This window comes from Amborella trichopoda, chromosome 1 (genome assembly GCF_054954075.1).
Source record: "Amborella trichopoda isolate Santa Cruz 75 chromosome 1, AtrichopodaSantaCruz75HAP2 v2.0, whole genome shotgun sequence".
Lineage (NCBI taxonomy): Eukaryota > Viridiplantae > Streptophyta > Magnoliopsida > Amborellales > Amborellaceae > Amborella > Amborella trichopoda.
Window position 1 is genome coordinate 20,415,070 of NC_142336.1, and position 16,037 is coordinate 20,431,106.

At 37.1% G+C, this 16,037-nt stretch overlaps 1 protein-coding gene across 6 annotated transcripts in view; it reads left to right on the forward strand.

Moving 5' to 3' along the window:
* LOC18429848 (protein SPA1-RELATED 2) overlaps nt 1-16,037 on the forward strand; it is a 47,678-nt gene that overhangs the window by 28,883 nt on the left and 2,758 nt on the right. For 3 of the 6 annotated variants that reach the window (XM_006839123.4, XM_088853282.1, XM_088853270.1), the window contains exons 5-8: nt 9,878-10,024; nt 10,809-11,126; nt 11,254-11,313; nt 13,231-14,173. In XM_006839123.4, the coding sequence (XP_006839186.2) occupies nt 9,878-10,024; nt 10,809-11,126; nt 11,254-11,313; nt 13,231-13,422 (717 nt within the window). In that variant the 3' untranslated portion in view covers nt 13,423-14,173. Of the gene's footprint in view, nt 1-9,877; nt 10,025-10,808; nt 11,127-11,253; nt 11,314-13,230; nt 14,174-16,037 lie in introns of those variants that run through there. The other 3 variants (XR_966521.3, XR_016045545.1, XM_020664662.2) reach the window with 2 other exon arrangements.

Sequence of the window (16,037 nt, forward strand, 5' to 3'; positions counted from 1 at the left end):
GCAAGAAGGGTTTTCATATATGAGGAGATTGGTCCCTCGCACTATGTTTGGTGCAGATGAAAGGCCCCTCTCAAGGGGGTGAGATCGAGTCAAATAAGGAATCCATAAATCCCTTCCAGGATAAAGCTCCAAAGAGAGAGGTAGCTGATCGTATGGATAGGGATTGTAGGAGCTAGGGAACTGGTCTCAAGGTTGAGATCACGAAGTTTTATGGAGGTTTAGGAATTCATTGATTGGCAGAATACAGTGGAGGAGACATTGGAGTTTGAGGAGGTTTCTTAGAAAACGAAAGTACCTTTAGTCACCATAAAGCTTAGGGGAGCTTTGGCCTGGTGGGAACAATTGAAGGTGACGCATACAAGAAGATGACAACCCAAAATCATAAATTGGAGAAGATGAAGTGTAAGATGAGAGAGGCTTTTCTGCCCTTTATCTGCTGGTTTCACATAACAAGCTTTCTGAGAGTGATGGTCAGCTTGTGGCGCGATATATTGGAGGTCTTAGGCAGTCTCTGCAAGATGAGTTGAATCTTCACACCTTTTGGACCATTTCTGGGGCATATCAGCATACCTTGGTGGTGGAGAAACAACAAAACTGAGGTCAATTCAGATTTGGAAATATGTCAATGGTAGGGGCTAGATCTAGGTTGAGGATTGGACGGGCACAGGAGCAGGTTGGCAGAGTTCGGCAACAACAATCTGGAGTCTAGAGTGGTGGCGCAGCCCCATAGATAGGGCGTGCTATTGTTCAGGGTCAGAACTTGAGAAATCAGGTTGGTGGTTTGGCAATGAAGTGTTTTAAGTGTGGAGAGCCAGGCCACAGATCGAATAGCTGTAGGAAGAACTCTAGTCGAGAGGGAAAACAGCTATTGATTAAAGAGGATGATTCAGTTGATATAGATGCCGGTGTTGATCTTATTTCGATGATTGTGGTGATGAAGAGGTCACTGATATTCATGGAGAGGTTGGTGCAGCATTAGTGGCCAAAAGGACTTCTTGGCCCCAAAAGAGGACACACAAGAAATTGGCTATGAACCACTATATTTCGTACCTCATGCACAATTGGAGGAAGGGTTTGTACCATGTTGATTGATAGCAGCAATTGCAAAAATGTCGTGTTAGAGGATGTCGTGACAAAGCTTCATTTGAGTGTGAAAGACCATCCACATCCCTACAAATTGTCTTGGTTCAAAAGGGGCAATGAGGCAAGTCTCTAAATGTTGCGTAGTTTCTTTTTTCATGAACTAGCACTATAATGATTGTGTGGTGTGATGTCGTGACAATGTATGCATGTCATATCATGTTGGGGAGGCGTTGGCAGTATAATAGGCATAGTATACCTGATTGGCGCAAGACTATTTATACATTTTGGAAGGATCACCTGAAAATTGTTATAGCCCCCTCTAAGGAGATTGGACCTAAACCTAAACACAGGGAGGGTACCGATTTTCCTTCTTTGGCCAGATTTACAAACGAAATGAAGGAACTTGGGGTTGTGTTGCACTTGTGAGGAAGGAGCCTGAGAGTAATTCTGTCGTTGAGGTGGTTCGACCACTTTTGGACGCGTTTTGTGATGTTCTCCCCAAGGAGCTACCCCTAGGATTGCCCCCCATGCGTGATATGCAACACCATATTGATTTGGTGCCAGGTGCTATCTTTCCCTAGCAAGCCACACTATCGAATGAGACCTGCAAGAGCAATCAAAGCTTTGCAGACAGGTAGAAGAGTTATTGACTAGGGGTTATATCAGGGAGAGCTTGAGTCTTGTGCTGACCCAGTGCTTTTTACTCCTAAAAAGGATGGCAGCTGGAGGATGTGTGTAGACAGCAAGGCCATAAACAAAATTATTGTGAAATAGAGGTTTTCCATACCCCGGCTTGATGATATGTTGGACTTGCTTGCGGTTGCTCAGGTGCGAAGATAGACTTAAAAAGTGGTTATCGTCAACTTCGGATTAGACCCGGAGATAAGTGGAAGACAGCCTTCAAGACTTGAAAAGGACTGTACGAGTGGATGGTCATGCCTTTTGGGTTATCTAATGCCTCGAGCACATTCATGCAAGTCATGAATCATGTGCTCAAGCCGTTTATTGGTAGATTTATTGTATTGTATTTTGATAATATTTTAATTTGCAGCACTTGCACTAACTTGCACTCGCGGCATTTGCATGAGGTTTTGCTTACTTTCTCAGGGAAAATAGTATGCCTACACAAATAACTGCACTTTGATGGTTGGCTGTGTGGTTTTCCTGGGTTACGAAGTTTCTGGAGAAGGTGTTAGAGCTGATGAATCCAAGGTTAGAGCAATTGTAGAGTGGCCCGTGCCGAAGTCAATCCATGATGTGCATAGTTTTCACGGTTTAGCCTCATTCCATCGGTACTTTATACATCATTTTAGCACTATTATGGCATCTCTCATTGATTGTATGAAGACTAAGTCTTCAAATAGACACTACATTGGCAGCACCAGTCTTAGTGCTTCCAAACTTTGACAAAGTCTTCGAAGTAGATTGTGATGCTTCTTAGATCGGTATTGGTGCAATGCTAAGTCAAGATGGCAGGCTCGTAGCTTATTTCAGCGAGAATTTGAATGGCGTCAAGCTGAGTTATTCTACTTATGATGCCGACTTCTATGCTATCATGCAAACTTTACGCCATTGGAGACCCTACTTGATCCAATTGGAATTCATTCTTTATTCTGATCATGAAGCGTAAAAACACATTAATTATGGTCAGTATAAGTTGAATCATCGACAGGCCAAGTGGGTGGCAGGCGTCCAAGAGTTTACTTTTATTCTGAAGCACAATTCCAGCGAGAGCCTTTTTGCTTACTACTCTGCAGGCTGAAGTGTTGGGATTTGACACTTTCCAAGACCTTTGCCCAGCAGACACACACCTAGGAAAATTCAAGAGGTTGATTTAGGCCAGCGTGATGATTATGTTGAGCATGATGGGTTTCTTTTCGAAGGAATCACTTGTGTGTTCCTAATTGTTCTTTGAGGCACAAACAAATGATTTGACTGAAGTGGTGAGTCAGAGCTTGGTATGATTCGTTGGCAACAATCTTAAGCAGTGGGATTAGACCTTATCTCAGGTTGAGTTTGCTTTTAATAGGTCCCAAAATCAGTCCACAGGTTTTAGTCCTTTTGAGATTTTTTATGGACAGAACCCAAGGAGTGCTCTTGATTTGGCACCAGTTCCACATATGGGCCGAGTTAGTGGCTGGGCCGAGTTAGTGGCAAGGCAGAGGAATTGATCGAACACATCAAATTTGTTCATGGCAAGGTTTGGCAATCGCTAGAAGAGTTAAATGCAAAATATAAGGCGGCTGTTGACAAGCATTGCCGGCATATGATTTTTGATGTTGGAGATTTTCTTTGGTAGTCTTGACTAAGGATGGACTTCCAGCGGGGGAATATCACAAGTTGAGCCTGCGCAAGCCTGGTTTGTGTGAAGTTGTGTAGAAGATTAATGACAATGCCTACAAAAGCTTCCCAGCCATATTGGAACTTTCAATGTTTTTAATGTCAAGCATCTCATTCCATATCATTGTGATTCTTCCGATAATGAGCTGCCCAACTTGACGGAAAATTCTTGTGAGGCACTACTGATGCAGCTTAGGATACTGCTCTCGAGTATCTAGATAAGAGAGACAAGCTTAAATTTTATAAGAGGAATTGCAAAGGGCAAAATAGTCATTAAATCTATCCTTTTATATATTTTATTTATGGGAAAAGTTTATATAGAGCCGAGGCTTTAAACAATCAAATTTGAGCCTACCTCCAAAATTTCATTAGAAGAGGTTGTTTTGATGCTCAAATATCTTCAAATTGATCATCTCGTCATCAAGATGCATGGACATGAGAAGAAAATGGCTTTCAAGTTTTGGAAATAATGTATTTTGTAATGCATTTTTGGACCGTCAATGTTCAAGATTTTCAAGTGTTCATTGATCTGTTGATCTATATTGTTTTTTAATCTTTAAATTTTATAAATAAATATAAAAATATATTTTAAGGCTATCACAAAGATTTTTAGTAATGAAAGCACATTTCTCGACACTATTTGAAAGTAGGCTCTAATTTGATTGTTTAGAGCCTTGGCTACAAACCGCACCCTTTATTTATTTCTTGAGTCATTTTATTCACTAAGGGGCATATAATTTCTAGAGTTTTTTATGTCTCTCTATTCATTTAAAATCTTTTATAATGAGTGGCCATGATTAGATTAGATGGATGGCTAGGAGGATTAAGTCTTGTTTAGGGTTTTCTCATATAGACAAGCATAATGAGGCATCTTGTTATGGATTTTATCCAAACCTTAGAGCAATTAGTGCTTGTTCTTTTAAGTTTGCATCTTTCTCTGAGCTACTTGGTCTGCGCCAATATATTTTATTGCTTTACAGTTTGCTTGGTCTACTTGATTGATCATTGTTACTCAGCATATGTATGCTTATGATCATGTCTCTGAGCCAACCTCACTGATTCCAAGATTGTAGCTACCCTAGTAGAATTTAATGTTCAGTTATCTGCATTGATGGGAACCTACTATTTAATCCAGTTTCATACCAAATAGTTGGTTGGAGGGTTGCTATACTCACTATTACAAAGCCAGATGGTAGTTATGCATTTAATTTTGTTAGTTTGTTCAATTCCTCCCGCGAATATCATTGTTGTTCATCATATAATTCAGTGTAATAGGTCTGCACTTCATTGTGGTATCTTTCTTCAGCATCCTCTAATCTTCAGCACGTAGTGGGTCTAGACACGTGCATATCAACTACAGCGTATCATATTTTTCTTGGTGATTCACTTATTTCGTGGTGGTGCAAGAAACAATATGTGGTTTCCAAATCAAGTGCTGAAGTTGATTATCATGTTATTTTTTGCTTTTGGTATGATTATTTGGGTCTCTACGATTTAGATGTTCCTTCTTTTTTGGCTTCATATGCTGCTCCATGGTGATAATGTTAGTACTAGCAACATTGCTACTAATCTTGTATTCCATGATTGGACTAGACATATTGACCGTCTACCATTCCATTTGGCAGTGAATTACCTGTGTTTTACATTCCTTTGAGGACCGACTTACTGATTATGGAAGCACTTACTAAAAAGCAAAATGAGTATCTTATGATCGAACTGTTGCTCATTTATATTGATGACTAGTTTGAGTGAGAACTCTAAAATGTATATTCATGTAATTTTTTTGGTTTGTGTGATTAGTGCATAGTTACTCAAAGCGATTCGGAAACGGAATCGATTTAGGAATCGAAAGCCCAGAATTGCCGCTGGTTGGAAGATTCTTGTTTCCGAAATCAACTTCTATACAAGAATCGTGGGGGACGAGATTCCTATTTTTAGGGATCGAGATTTGACCAAAATAGAATCGAGATCCCTATATAGATGGAATCGAGCTTCCAACGTAGTTGGAATAGACGAATATAGAATCGAGATTCCTTCATTTATGGAATTGAGATTCCAATATCTTTGGAATCGTGAGGGAACTGAGAGAGAAACAATGTATGTTGCGATGCCATTCATTGACCAACATGCCATGCATGTACGTTTACATTATTTGTACTAAATTATTTCTAACATCGTGGAGTTAATACATTATTTCTAACATCGTGGAGTTGCAATCTCTCCATCAGATCAATACAATGCATACTCAAATAATTAAGTAGAGAACTTTGACCACCATTTTTGTTTCTATTGGTCATTTGATCATTTCATGCCAAAAAGGCTGACTACACCTTGTAGCTTGATATTGAGTGTCTAGCTCGAGTAGTTTGATGCCTGGAAAACTTCTCAACATTACTTCTCAAAAAAACACGAAAAGAAGAAAAGAAAAAAAAGGGGAAGTGGTAGAATTCCGATAAATGTGGAAACCAGTTTCAACAAGTGTAAAATTGAGTTTCACCAATTGTATAACCAATAATCAGTAAATATTAGAAATGAGATTCTATAAATGTTGGAATCGAGATTCCAGATTTCATGAAACGGGTTATGTGAAGATTCCTAGTTGGAATTGCTGAATCGAGATTGCAAATCAGAATCGCGACCTTTGGTGAGAGATTTAGGTAAATATGGATTAGTGTATTAATTGAATGGTAGTTTTGTTATGTTGTTTATATCTTAGTTGCTTGGGTCTTCTACTATAGGTGGTGGTCTCATTCTACCACTCTAGGAAACGATTATTCAAGAGATTTAAATTTTTAAATTTTGAGATCTCGATCACCGTTTTTAGGGATCTCAATCCCCGCCTTAATGACCAAGATAACGACCAAACTGATGATATTCTTTATTTATCACCAATTAGCAATGGGACTATACTTTTAATACAATTGCATTGTTGGTTCTTATAAATAAAGACATCCATACTTTGAAGAGTATATAAAGTCCTAGACTATTTATATTCATTAAGGTTGGGATCAAAATCCCCAAAAGTTTGGTTGCGATCCCAATTGGTCGGGATTGAGATCTCCAAAAGGTTGGGGTCAAAACATAACATTTGTGCTCCCAATAATATGGGGATCTTGTAACATTTCAAGACCCCACACCAATCTCGGCTTTGTTCCCTATCTCAACAGCTATGGTTTTATACAAGAGTATTAATGTACTTTGTATACCCCAGTAAGTTGTATATAGATGGTATTAATCCCGTATTTTCAATAATGCAAAATTTGATCCTCTAATTCTAACAAAAACAAATTCTACCCTTTTCTTCTTTGTTGTATTATTTTTAGATCGGGGGAATCAATTTTTGGTGGCAAAGGTGGCCTAGGATGGGTAGTTTCTTAGGGTTTTGGCTAGAGATGTGGAGGGGCCACCTCTCTCCTTTTTTTTATTTTATTTTTTATTTTTATTTTAAGGAAAAGGATTCCATATGGGGTCACCTTTATTTTTTGAGGTGGTTGAAGTTTAGGGTTTTGGCTAGAGATGGGGAGGGGCTGCCTCTCTCCTTTTTTTTTTTTTTTGGTTTTTTTAAAGGAAATGGATTCTAGGTGGGGTCACCTTATTTTTTGAGGTGGTGAAGTTCTTGGCAGGGAAGTGACATCAGGTAGGGTAGTGAAATAGGGCTCTTCTTTGAGGTTCTCTTTTGTAAGCTCGTAGTAGTCAGCTAGGATGAAAGCATTGATGACAGGACTGGACCAGATTGTTCGAACCGGGAACATGTGAACTGGTGCTTGTCGTGTTCGATCGGCTCCCTTGGACTTGCTGGTCTGTCAAACCAGTGTTGAACTAGTGGACTGACCGGTCCACCAGTTCAGGATCTAACCAACAAATCTTGATAAGGGGTGAAAAAATACCATTTTGACCCTTTTTTGCTTTTTATTCAAATGAAGCATTCCAGGGATAAGCGTTCGGCGTCATGGGTTTCTTGTGGGGTAATTTTCAACATTAGATCTTTATGGGATGTATAAACGAATGTTTTAGAGGGTGAGAGAGACGCATTTGTGATTTCTCTCTCCCTCTCTCAATTGAAGGACTTTGCAGTGATATTCTGATCAAAATCTGGCCAACATTCAACCCACAAGTACATTTGTGTTATTATGTTATACTTTTTATTTGCTTATTGAAAAGGCAAAAAAGTTTGAATAAATTATAGGTCTTTGGGTTTAGGAAATTAGAGGTCTTACAAAAATAACTTTGTTTTGTTCAGTTTTTTTTTCCATTTGTGGTTTTGGATTCTGATTCTTTAGAAGGGCTTATACAATTTGTAAAATCCTTTAAAAAACTGCAAAAGGAAAGAAATTTTATTTTCTTAATGGATTTTCAGTTTTCAAAATTTAAGGGCTTTTACAATCTATAAAATCCCTTAAAAAAATTGTTTGTGGTTTGGTTTTAATAAAACTAAAAACCAAAGTTTGTTTGTTTGTTTTTTTTTTTTTTTCCAGGTCTGAATTAGAATGGATTTTACAAATTTTAAAAGCCTTTAAATTTAAAACCAAAAAACAAAAGTTATTTTGATGTTTTTTGCTTTTTTTTTATTTTATTTTCTGTTTGTAAAGGCTTTTTCAATTTGTAAGAGTCCTTAAAATTTAAAAAAACTGAAAAGAATGCAAAAGAACTCAAAGCTTGTATTTTTTTACTGTGTGGCTTTTGTGCACTTTGTTCATAATTTTGGTATTGAATTTGAATTTTCATTTTTAAGCTTTTTGTTTTTTTTTTCCTCCTAAGTTCGGAATCGTTTTTTTAGATGTGTTTACCTATTCTTTTAGATTTTTTTACCTATTGTTTTTTGATTTTGCTTATTGTTCCTTAAAGTTTTAAATTTAGACCGGTGCCCTCACTGGTTTGGTCACTGTCCGGGCCTGACAAGATTGTATGGAAGCTGTTGGTACAATAAATTGATTGTTCATATTACAATTGCCTTTGTTTTAGGTGACTGCTGCGAAAGAATGATCAGTCCAGTGGATGGAGATGATATCTGAGCTTGATGAGATTGGTATGCAGTCTTAGGAGAGTAAGCTTGTGCTCTATTATGGACTGGTGTGTTTTCTAGTGTCTTTCCAGTGGTTCCTTTCGTCACCCCATGCAGCCTATGTCAGATTAGTCACTTCCATATAGGCAGGTGTAGATGAATCATGTTGGGCCAAGAGTGATGGCTTCTCCTGATTGCCTTATTACGGTATTTGATGATAGGAAAGGCATAGAAAATGAGCCTGCCTATCTTGATCTGACTTTGAGCTTTTGCACTGAGGATTGTTTTCCTTATTTCCAGTGAACAGAAAAATGCTAGTTTAATCCCCTTAGTAGTCGTACCAAACTTTCTTGTCAGCACTAAAAAAAAAAGAGAGAAGGAAAATGGTCCTAATGAAAATCGCATAAGCAGCCAAATTTATCAGAGGCTATACACACACACACATTGAACTTTTTCTAGCTTCTAATTTATGACTGTGAGGGTCTGTTTCCTTTCATATTAAACCATTTTATGATACAACAAGAATTTTCTTTTTGTGAATCTTGCTCTTGATTTGTTTATTTGTTTGAACCAGTAAAATGCAGTTAAGAACAATGGGTGTTATCTAATGAATAATATTTGGTTCCCCGGTGTTCTGTTTTGGCATACTTCCTATCGTTGATCTTCTAGCAAACTTTATAGACAAAAACACAATGTTTCTTGTTTTTTCTTTGTTACTACATTTCTTTTTTTCCTTAAGGGAAAACTATTATAAAATAGTCCAGCCACCTTGAAAGACCTATAAGGTGATTAAATCAATAATTTTACCAATAAAGTGATTGCTTTTTAGAATTCCTTTCATTTAGGTGCCTTCTGAAGAATTTGTAAAAAAATACCTAAATTGCATTGTTCCTGGTATGAAACCTTGAAGAAACAAGGACTTTTTGGTAATTTGTACTAGCTTATGTCACTTGAGCCAAATGACCTAAATACCCTTTACCTGTTCCGGGTTAGAAATCCATAACATGCTTTTTAATAAAAAAAAAAAAAAATGTTCTTGGATTAGAACCCGAAACAAGTGGGGGCATTTTGGTAATTTGGTTCCCCTTAAGTCACTTGAGCCAAAAGTGAATCCTGCTTGTTCCAGGTTCCAATCCCAGAAAAAGTTTTTTTCTAATGAAGAAAATATATATCTAGGTCATTTGACTTGAGCAACTTACAGTGGCTAAAGTACAGAGTTGTATTGACTTGTTCGGTGTTTCAAACCTAGAATAGGGGAAAATTGAGTCTTTATAACAAAAAAGTTGAGGTACCCAAATGAAATGAGTTTTTTAAAGCCACCACTTTGTTGGTAATTAAGTGTTTTAGATGGTTTGACCATTTTATTGATATTCTTCATTTATTTCTTAGCTGTTCTGACATTAAAATTGTCTCAGATTATCTTTTAATTTGGTTGACATGTTTTGAGTACAGTTATGGGATGCAAGCACTGGAAAAGGTTTCTTACAGTTCAAAGAACACTTAAAAAGAGCATGGTCTGCTGATTTCTCTCAAGCAGATCCTACTAAGTTAGCCAGTGGAAGTGATGACTATTCTGTGAAGCTTTGGAGCATTAATGAGGCAAGTTTTTTCCAGCCGTATGTTAACTATTTTTTAAGGAAACCAGATATGCAGGAATTAACTTGAAATAAGAGGACCTTTTCTATGTATATGAATCAAATTCCTTTTGACTTATATTCATGATATTATGCCCTGTAGTTTTAAGGAAAAGTTTCAGTATATAACATTTGTGATACCTTTTCTTCCTGCAAGTAATCAAAACACCCATTTTCAGACATTTATTTGAGATTTTGATTGAAATGCTTTTGGGCCTTTGGCAAAAATACTACATATGATGGGGTCCTGCAACATCTATTCCATCACACTTCGATTTCGACTTTAATGGTTTGAAATTAACAATGAAATTATCGTCATTCTTTTTAGAATGCAGTAGATTATTTTGTTTACCCTTTGGAATTATGAATCCGGAGTTTACCTGAACTTCCAAACCTCCACTCATAATTATTAATCTCAATTTTAACTGATAAGTTCAGTCTAAATTCTGAAGTTTTGATACTTGGTCTCAAATTCCAGCAATTTCCGGAAGTGGTGTTTCAAGACTAAGAGAAATATTTGTTTAATTTTTGGATAATTGAAAGGTTTATAAGGCTATTTAACTACACCATGGAAAAAAGTATGAAACTCCTCACGTAGCAATACAGCCACAGTAGGGCGAAAAGAAGATTGCATTCTTGTTTTCTATTTGTGCAATTGAAAATTTGTGAAAACATGCACTTGTTGGGATTGATCCAATTTCTAATTATTTTATGCGTCGAATTTAAATTTCGTATCTATTTGTTATCAGGATAGCAGTACAAGCACAATCAGGAATGTGGCTAATGTGTGCTGCGTTCAGTTCTCTCCTTATTCCCCCCATCTTTTGGCCTTTGGGTCTGCTGATTACAAGGTCTACTGTTATGATCTTCGTAGCACAAGAACACCTTGGTGCACATTGGCTGGACATGGAAAAGCTGTTAGTTATGTGAAGTTTGTGGACTCGGTTACACTTGTGTCATCTTCTACTGATAATACGCTTAAGCTTTGGGATCTTAACAGAACAAGTGCTAGTGGATTTTCCAACAATGCTTGCAGCCTAACCTTTAGTGGTCATACTAATGAGAAGGTGAGGAATTGTTATATTTTCTGTCTTTTGTGCATTGAATACTTGTGTCATTTCCATTGAGCGCTTTTCTGTCTTGTGTGTTTATCTGTCACTGTATTGTTCTGTCTATTCACTGCTGTTTTCTCAGAACTTTGTGGGCCTCTCTGTTTCGGATGGATATATAGCATGTGGATCGGAGACAAATGAGGTTGGTTAAGTCCCTTATTGTTTCAGTGCATGTTATTGTGGTTCAGGCTTATAACCTTTGTAATTCATGAGTTGATATACATGCTATTCTCTGTTCATATTACTGAATGCAGTTCATTGACACAACAATTGAAAGAGTAAGGTCTTAAAGGCCACCAAATGTCAGGAGCTACGTCTTCTATCTACAATGCACCTACAATTCCCCCATCTATTTAGATTTGAAGCTTGTTCTCTGACACCTTGGAGCACTCTGTTCTTCCTGTGCTTCTTCTGTTGGTTTTGCTTGTTTGCCTTCTTTACTTCTTGATTTTGTCTGATTTACTCCCATGCATTATGTGTGTGTTGACTTGAGGTCTCAGTCCAATGAAACAAGAGTCCTTTATTGCTTACCTAGTTGTCCTGATCCGAGTTATTGGATCAGTTTTGTCCCTCTTCTGATGGAATTTCTTTAATGCCCTTAGTAATGGTTACAATCAATCTCTTCCATTGCGACAATCTCCTTTTTCACCCATTTACATTTTGTCATTGTGGCAATCTCCTTTCTCCGCCCATTTACATCCTTGTCCCTCATAATGGTGGTTTCTCTGTTGCGATTTCTCTTTAGCCCTCCATCTCTTGCTGGACACGTTTCTAATTCCCCGCTCTATGCACTCATGAATTGGAAAGGCTGTCTTTCCCTGAATTGGATTGTTACTAGTCCACTCTCAGTGATGAACCTCTCCCATCTGCATGCTAAATGGAAAATATCAGAGGGTTCAATAAAATGATCTCTCACATCTCCATTGACATCAGTTGTCACTGTTCAATCTTTTGATGTCTAATTTCATTTTTTTCCCTTTTCACTTGTGACTTCATGATTGGAAAGGATGGATCTTCTCCACAATAGAACACCTATGCTCCTCTCCTTTTCATTTGATCCCTTCTCGAGTCCCCACCACCGTGGATACTGTTTCATCATCCAGTAAGGTGATTTATTCACTTATTCCAGGAGGTATTTCACTGCATTTGGCAATGCTTTGTATAAAGAATGATGGAGCCAAACAGAAAAGACATTATTCCTTTTCTGTTAACTTTAAACACATTGGAACATTGGGTTTCAAGTGAAGAATACTTTAACGCATTCATTAATTTGGGTTCCCTGTTTTGGTGATTACTATCTAATAGCACGGGCCTTGCGCTATGCTATGTCAGTTGTCTTCTGTTTTTATATTATTTTAAGTCATTTCATATTGTAACTATAATGATTTAGCTTTTATGATTTTTATTTTATTTTTTGGCTTATATTCTAAGAGGCTGTCACTTGGTGTGATGGTAAAAGGCTTGGGTAGCCAGCGCAAGAGCGTGGGTTCGAGTCCTGAGAGTGGTCACTTTGTGCATAAAAAGCCAAAGGTTAGGACCGTTTCCAACCCACCCCTCCCGGAACCCTGCATTGGCTGAACCAGAACCGGGTTACCGCCCAACCCCGTTTTTTTTTGTTTTTTTGTTTTTTTTTGTTTTTTTTTTTGACTCATATTCTTTCTCTTTAGTTTATGTCCACCAAACCTGATTTATATAAGAAATCATACAAATTTGTAAAGGGGAATAGACTTAATCTTTTTCAGGAACTCCTATTTGTTATGAATGAGAGTATTTGAACGAAAGAAGTCCATCTATAAGAGTTGGGAATAGACTTAATATTTTTTAGGAACTCCTATTTGTTATGAATGAGAGCATTTGAAAGAAAGAAGTCCATCTATAAGAGTTCAGAAAAAGTCCATCTAATAGATGAGAGAAATTTTAGGAAATAGGTGAGAACAGTAATCATGACTTTGAGTTCCAAAGTCATGCTTCTATTTTTTTTTCGTTGTGTGTGTGTGTGTGTATGTGATGTCTATAGCAGTATGTCTGACGTTTAGAGCTTTTGTGTCCACATGTGTAGGTTTTTGCTTATTATAAGTCCCTTCCTATGCCGGTCACTTCTCACAAGTTTGGCTCCATTGATCCTGTATCGGGGCAAGAAACACATGACGAGAGTGGACAGTTTGTTTCCAGTGTTTGCTGGAGAGGAAAATCAAGCATGGTTGTCGCTGCAAATTCAAATGGAAACATTAAACTTTTGCAGATGGTGTGAGCAAAACAGAGAAAAGCAATCATGCCTACAAGTTTCAATAAGAACTAGCCTGCTAGCTCTGGAAATTCCTTTCAGATGACAACTGTGGATGGTTTAAAGCTGTTGAAGATTGCTTGGCTGACCATTCTGCTTTGATTTATCTTGGAAGCTTGATGTTATGCAATCCATATGACAAAAAGATTCGGATATGTGGCCAAATGTATATAAAAGTGAGGCCTGAATATATGATTACCTTTGTGCTTTCGAAGAAACTCGTTTGTCTTATATCTGAGTTGCTTAATTTTTGCTGATGATTTCCCAATTAATTTTTCTTGAAAAGCTGATAGCTTGAGATGGGATTAGATGAGAAGGCTCCAATGAAGAATAAAATACAAAAGAGATGAGCGGCACAAGCATTTGATTCTGACAAAGGAGACACCATGCGAGTGCTGGAAGAGGCATCCTCAAAACTTGATGCCCCCATGGGAGATGAATGAGTGGGGTGTCGTCGTTGGAGTCTCTGCGTATCTCATATGGCCAGTTTGTTCATTTTAGATAAACACTTGCAAATGAAGGAGTGATATGATTGTAGGATTGGTTGAAGCATGAGAGCTCTCCAAAAAGAAGTGCGAAGAAGCTGCAATTGAAGGACCCAAATTGTTATGCAGAGGATTTGAGGTTTCATGATGTATTTTCGGTGAGATAATATCAAGAGCTTGTACTCTCTGTTTAATATTCAGTAAATGGAAAATGGGTCTTCTGTTTGTTCTCATGCACCTTTGGCCTTTCTTTGTTCATTTGTTGGGTTGCTTGGGTATGCAACATCATGCACACACATGCACATATACCTGTAATTTCTATATTGAATTCATATATTATCCTCGTTGAGTGTTTCTAGTACATGCTTCATTCCTTTTACTAGAGATGACCCAATTTCTCAGCTCCATATTGGACCTTTACTGCACTGTTGAAATGTCTCGAGTTCTTTCATTTCTTTGGACATATAGGAGACTCTCATAATTTATGTTATTAAATATAGACTCATAATTATGCTTTAATCCTTAATAACCTCTGTTACTTTAGTAAGAGTAGTGTGTGTCAATGTCGCCTAATCAATATAACCTCTTATTTCTAATTTATACAAAAATGTGAAAGATCAATGGAGATAAATTATTAGAATGTTTTCTAAATGTTAATTGTTTTATTTCGGTATTCTTCTTAAACTATATGGTGTAAGAAATACACGTATAAAGAGAATTAGAAGAAAAGGAAATCCATTGTGTTTATATTAAAAGGGATATATGATTTTGTTCTTATTTTTGGGGTTGGGAAGGAAAAAATATCATTTATATCATATTAGAGGGGACAAAAAAATGTTCCATACTAGTGACATTCTACATGCTTTGGATCCAAGAATTGTAAAGAAAGTTATAGCTTAAGAAGTCTGCACTAAGTAGCTTATGATGCCCTTTTGGGTCAAGTTTGATAATATATGTTGCTTCTTTTCCTTCCAAACTTTGCGGTGAAGCATTCCTAAAATGAATTTCGATGAAAATTCGACAACCCTAAAAATGTTAAGAAAGTAACCTAAGAAATTTTCAAGGGTCACATCTCTAAGAACTAAGAAAATTATTAACCTAAAAGAAATTGTAAGGCTATCTCAATAAAACAAACTATACAACAAGAGTAGAAAATGAGGGTCAAGTACCGCAAACTCTAATATTTTATTAAAACAACTCCATCCTAGACTTAGTTATTATAGAATTTCTTGTAATTTATAACCTCTAATTCATAAATCATGTCCACTGAGAATATATATTACAAGAGAATTTACTGTGTAATATCTTCAGCTTTCTTCAATTTACCCAGAATATGTTAGTCTCCATTCACAAATTAGCAAAATGCCTCAATATCTCAGTGTAGGATCAATTGTGTATTGTCAAGAGTCGCATAGGTTTTACCTGTTTATCAGTTCTCAAAAAATTTCAAAATGTGATGATGAATATAAGTGTTTCTGAATGGTAATGTGTGACCCGAAATGATTCTGTTGGTGGTTGATCCAATTGGACCTGTCTTCAGGAATATGTGTAGGATCCCGACCTGCTGTAATTTCATTGATTACTGATCATGTGGGTTGGGTCCCAATGTCCAATGACAAGTCTCAACTACAGGCATTGGAGATGATATCTGGCTCCATTTGATGGACAATGGTGGATATTGATCGGAACTATGGATCATTGCCACTCTCCCTTATAGTGGAGAGTGGAGATTGAGGTCGTACGTAAAGCATGTAAGACTTGATCCTATAGAGACTGCTCCAATATATCTTTATCTTTTGAAGTGGAATTTTGTTTTTCATTCTAATTTGCTGCAGTGGTGCGTCAGATCGTATAAGGATTCCGAAATGGAAAATGTATATATCAAGTTGCAACCTTATACTATAGAAGTAAGGTGCACCTCAAAATTCAAGTAGAAACGAGTGTTCTGAAGTTGAAAAACCTTCCAGTTGATAGTCTCGACCTTGAGATCTATTGATGTAAAGAAAAAAAGAATTTCAAGTCCCAAAATAAGTGCATCTTATTACAAGTTATCTGGACAGTCTATTTTCAAGATTTTCAAGTGTTTATAGATCTGCT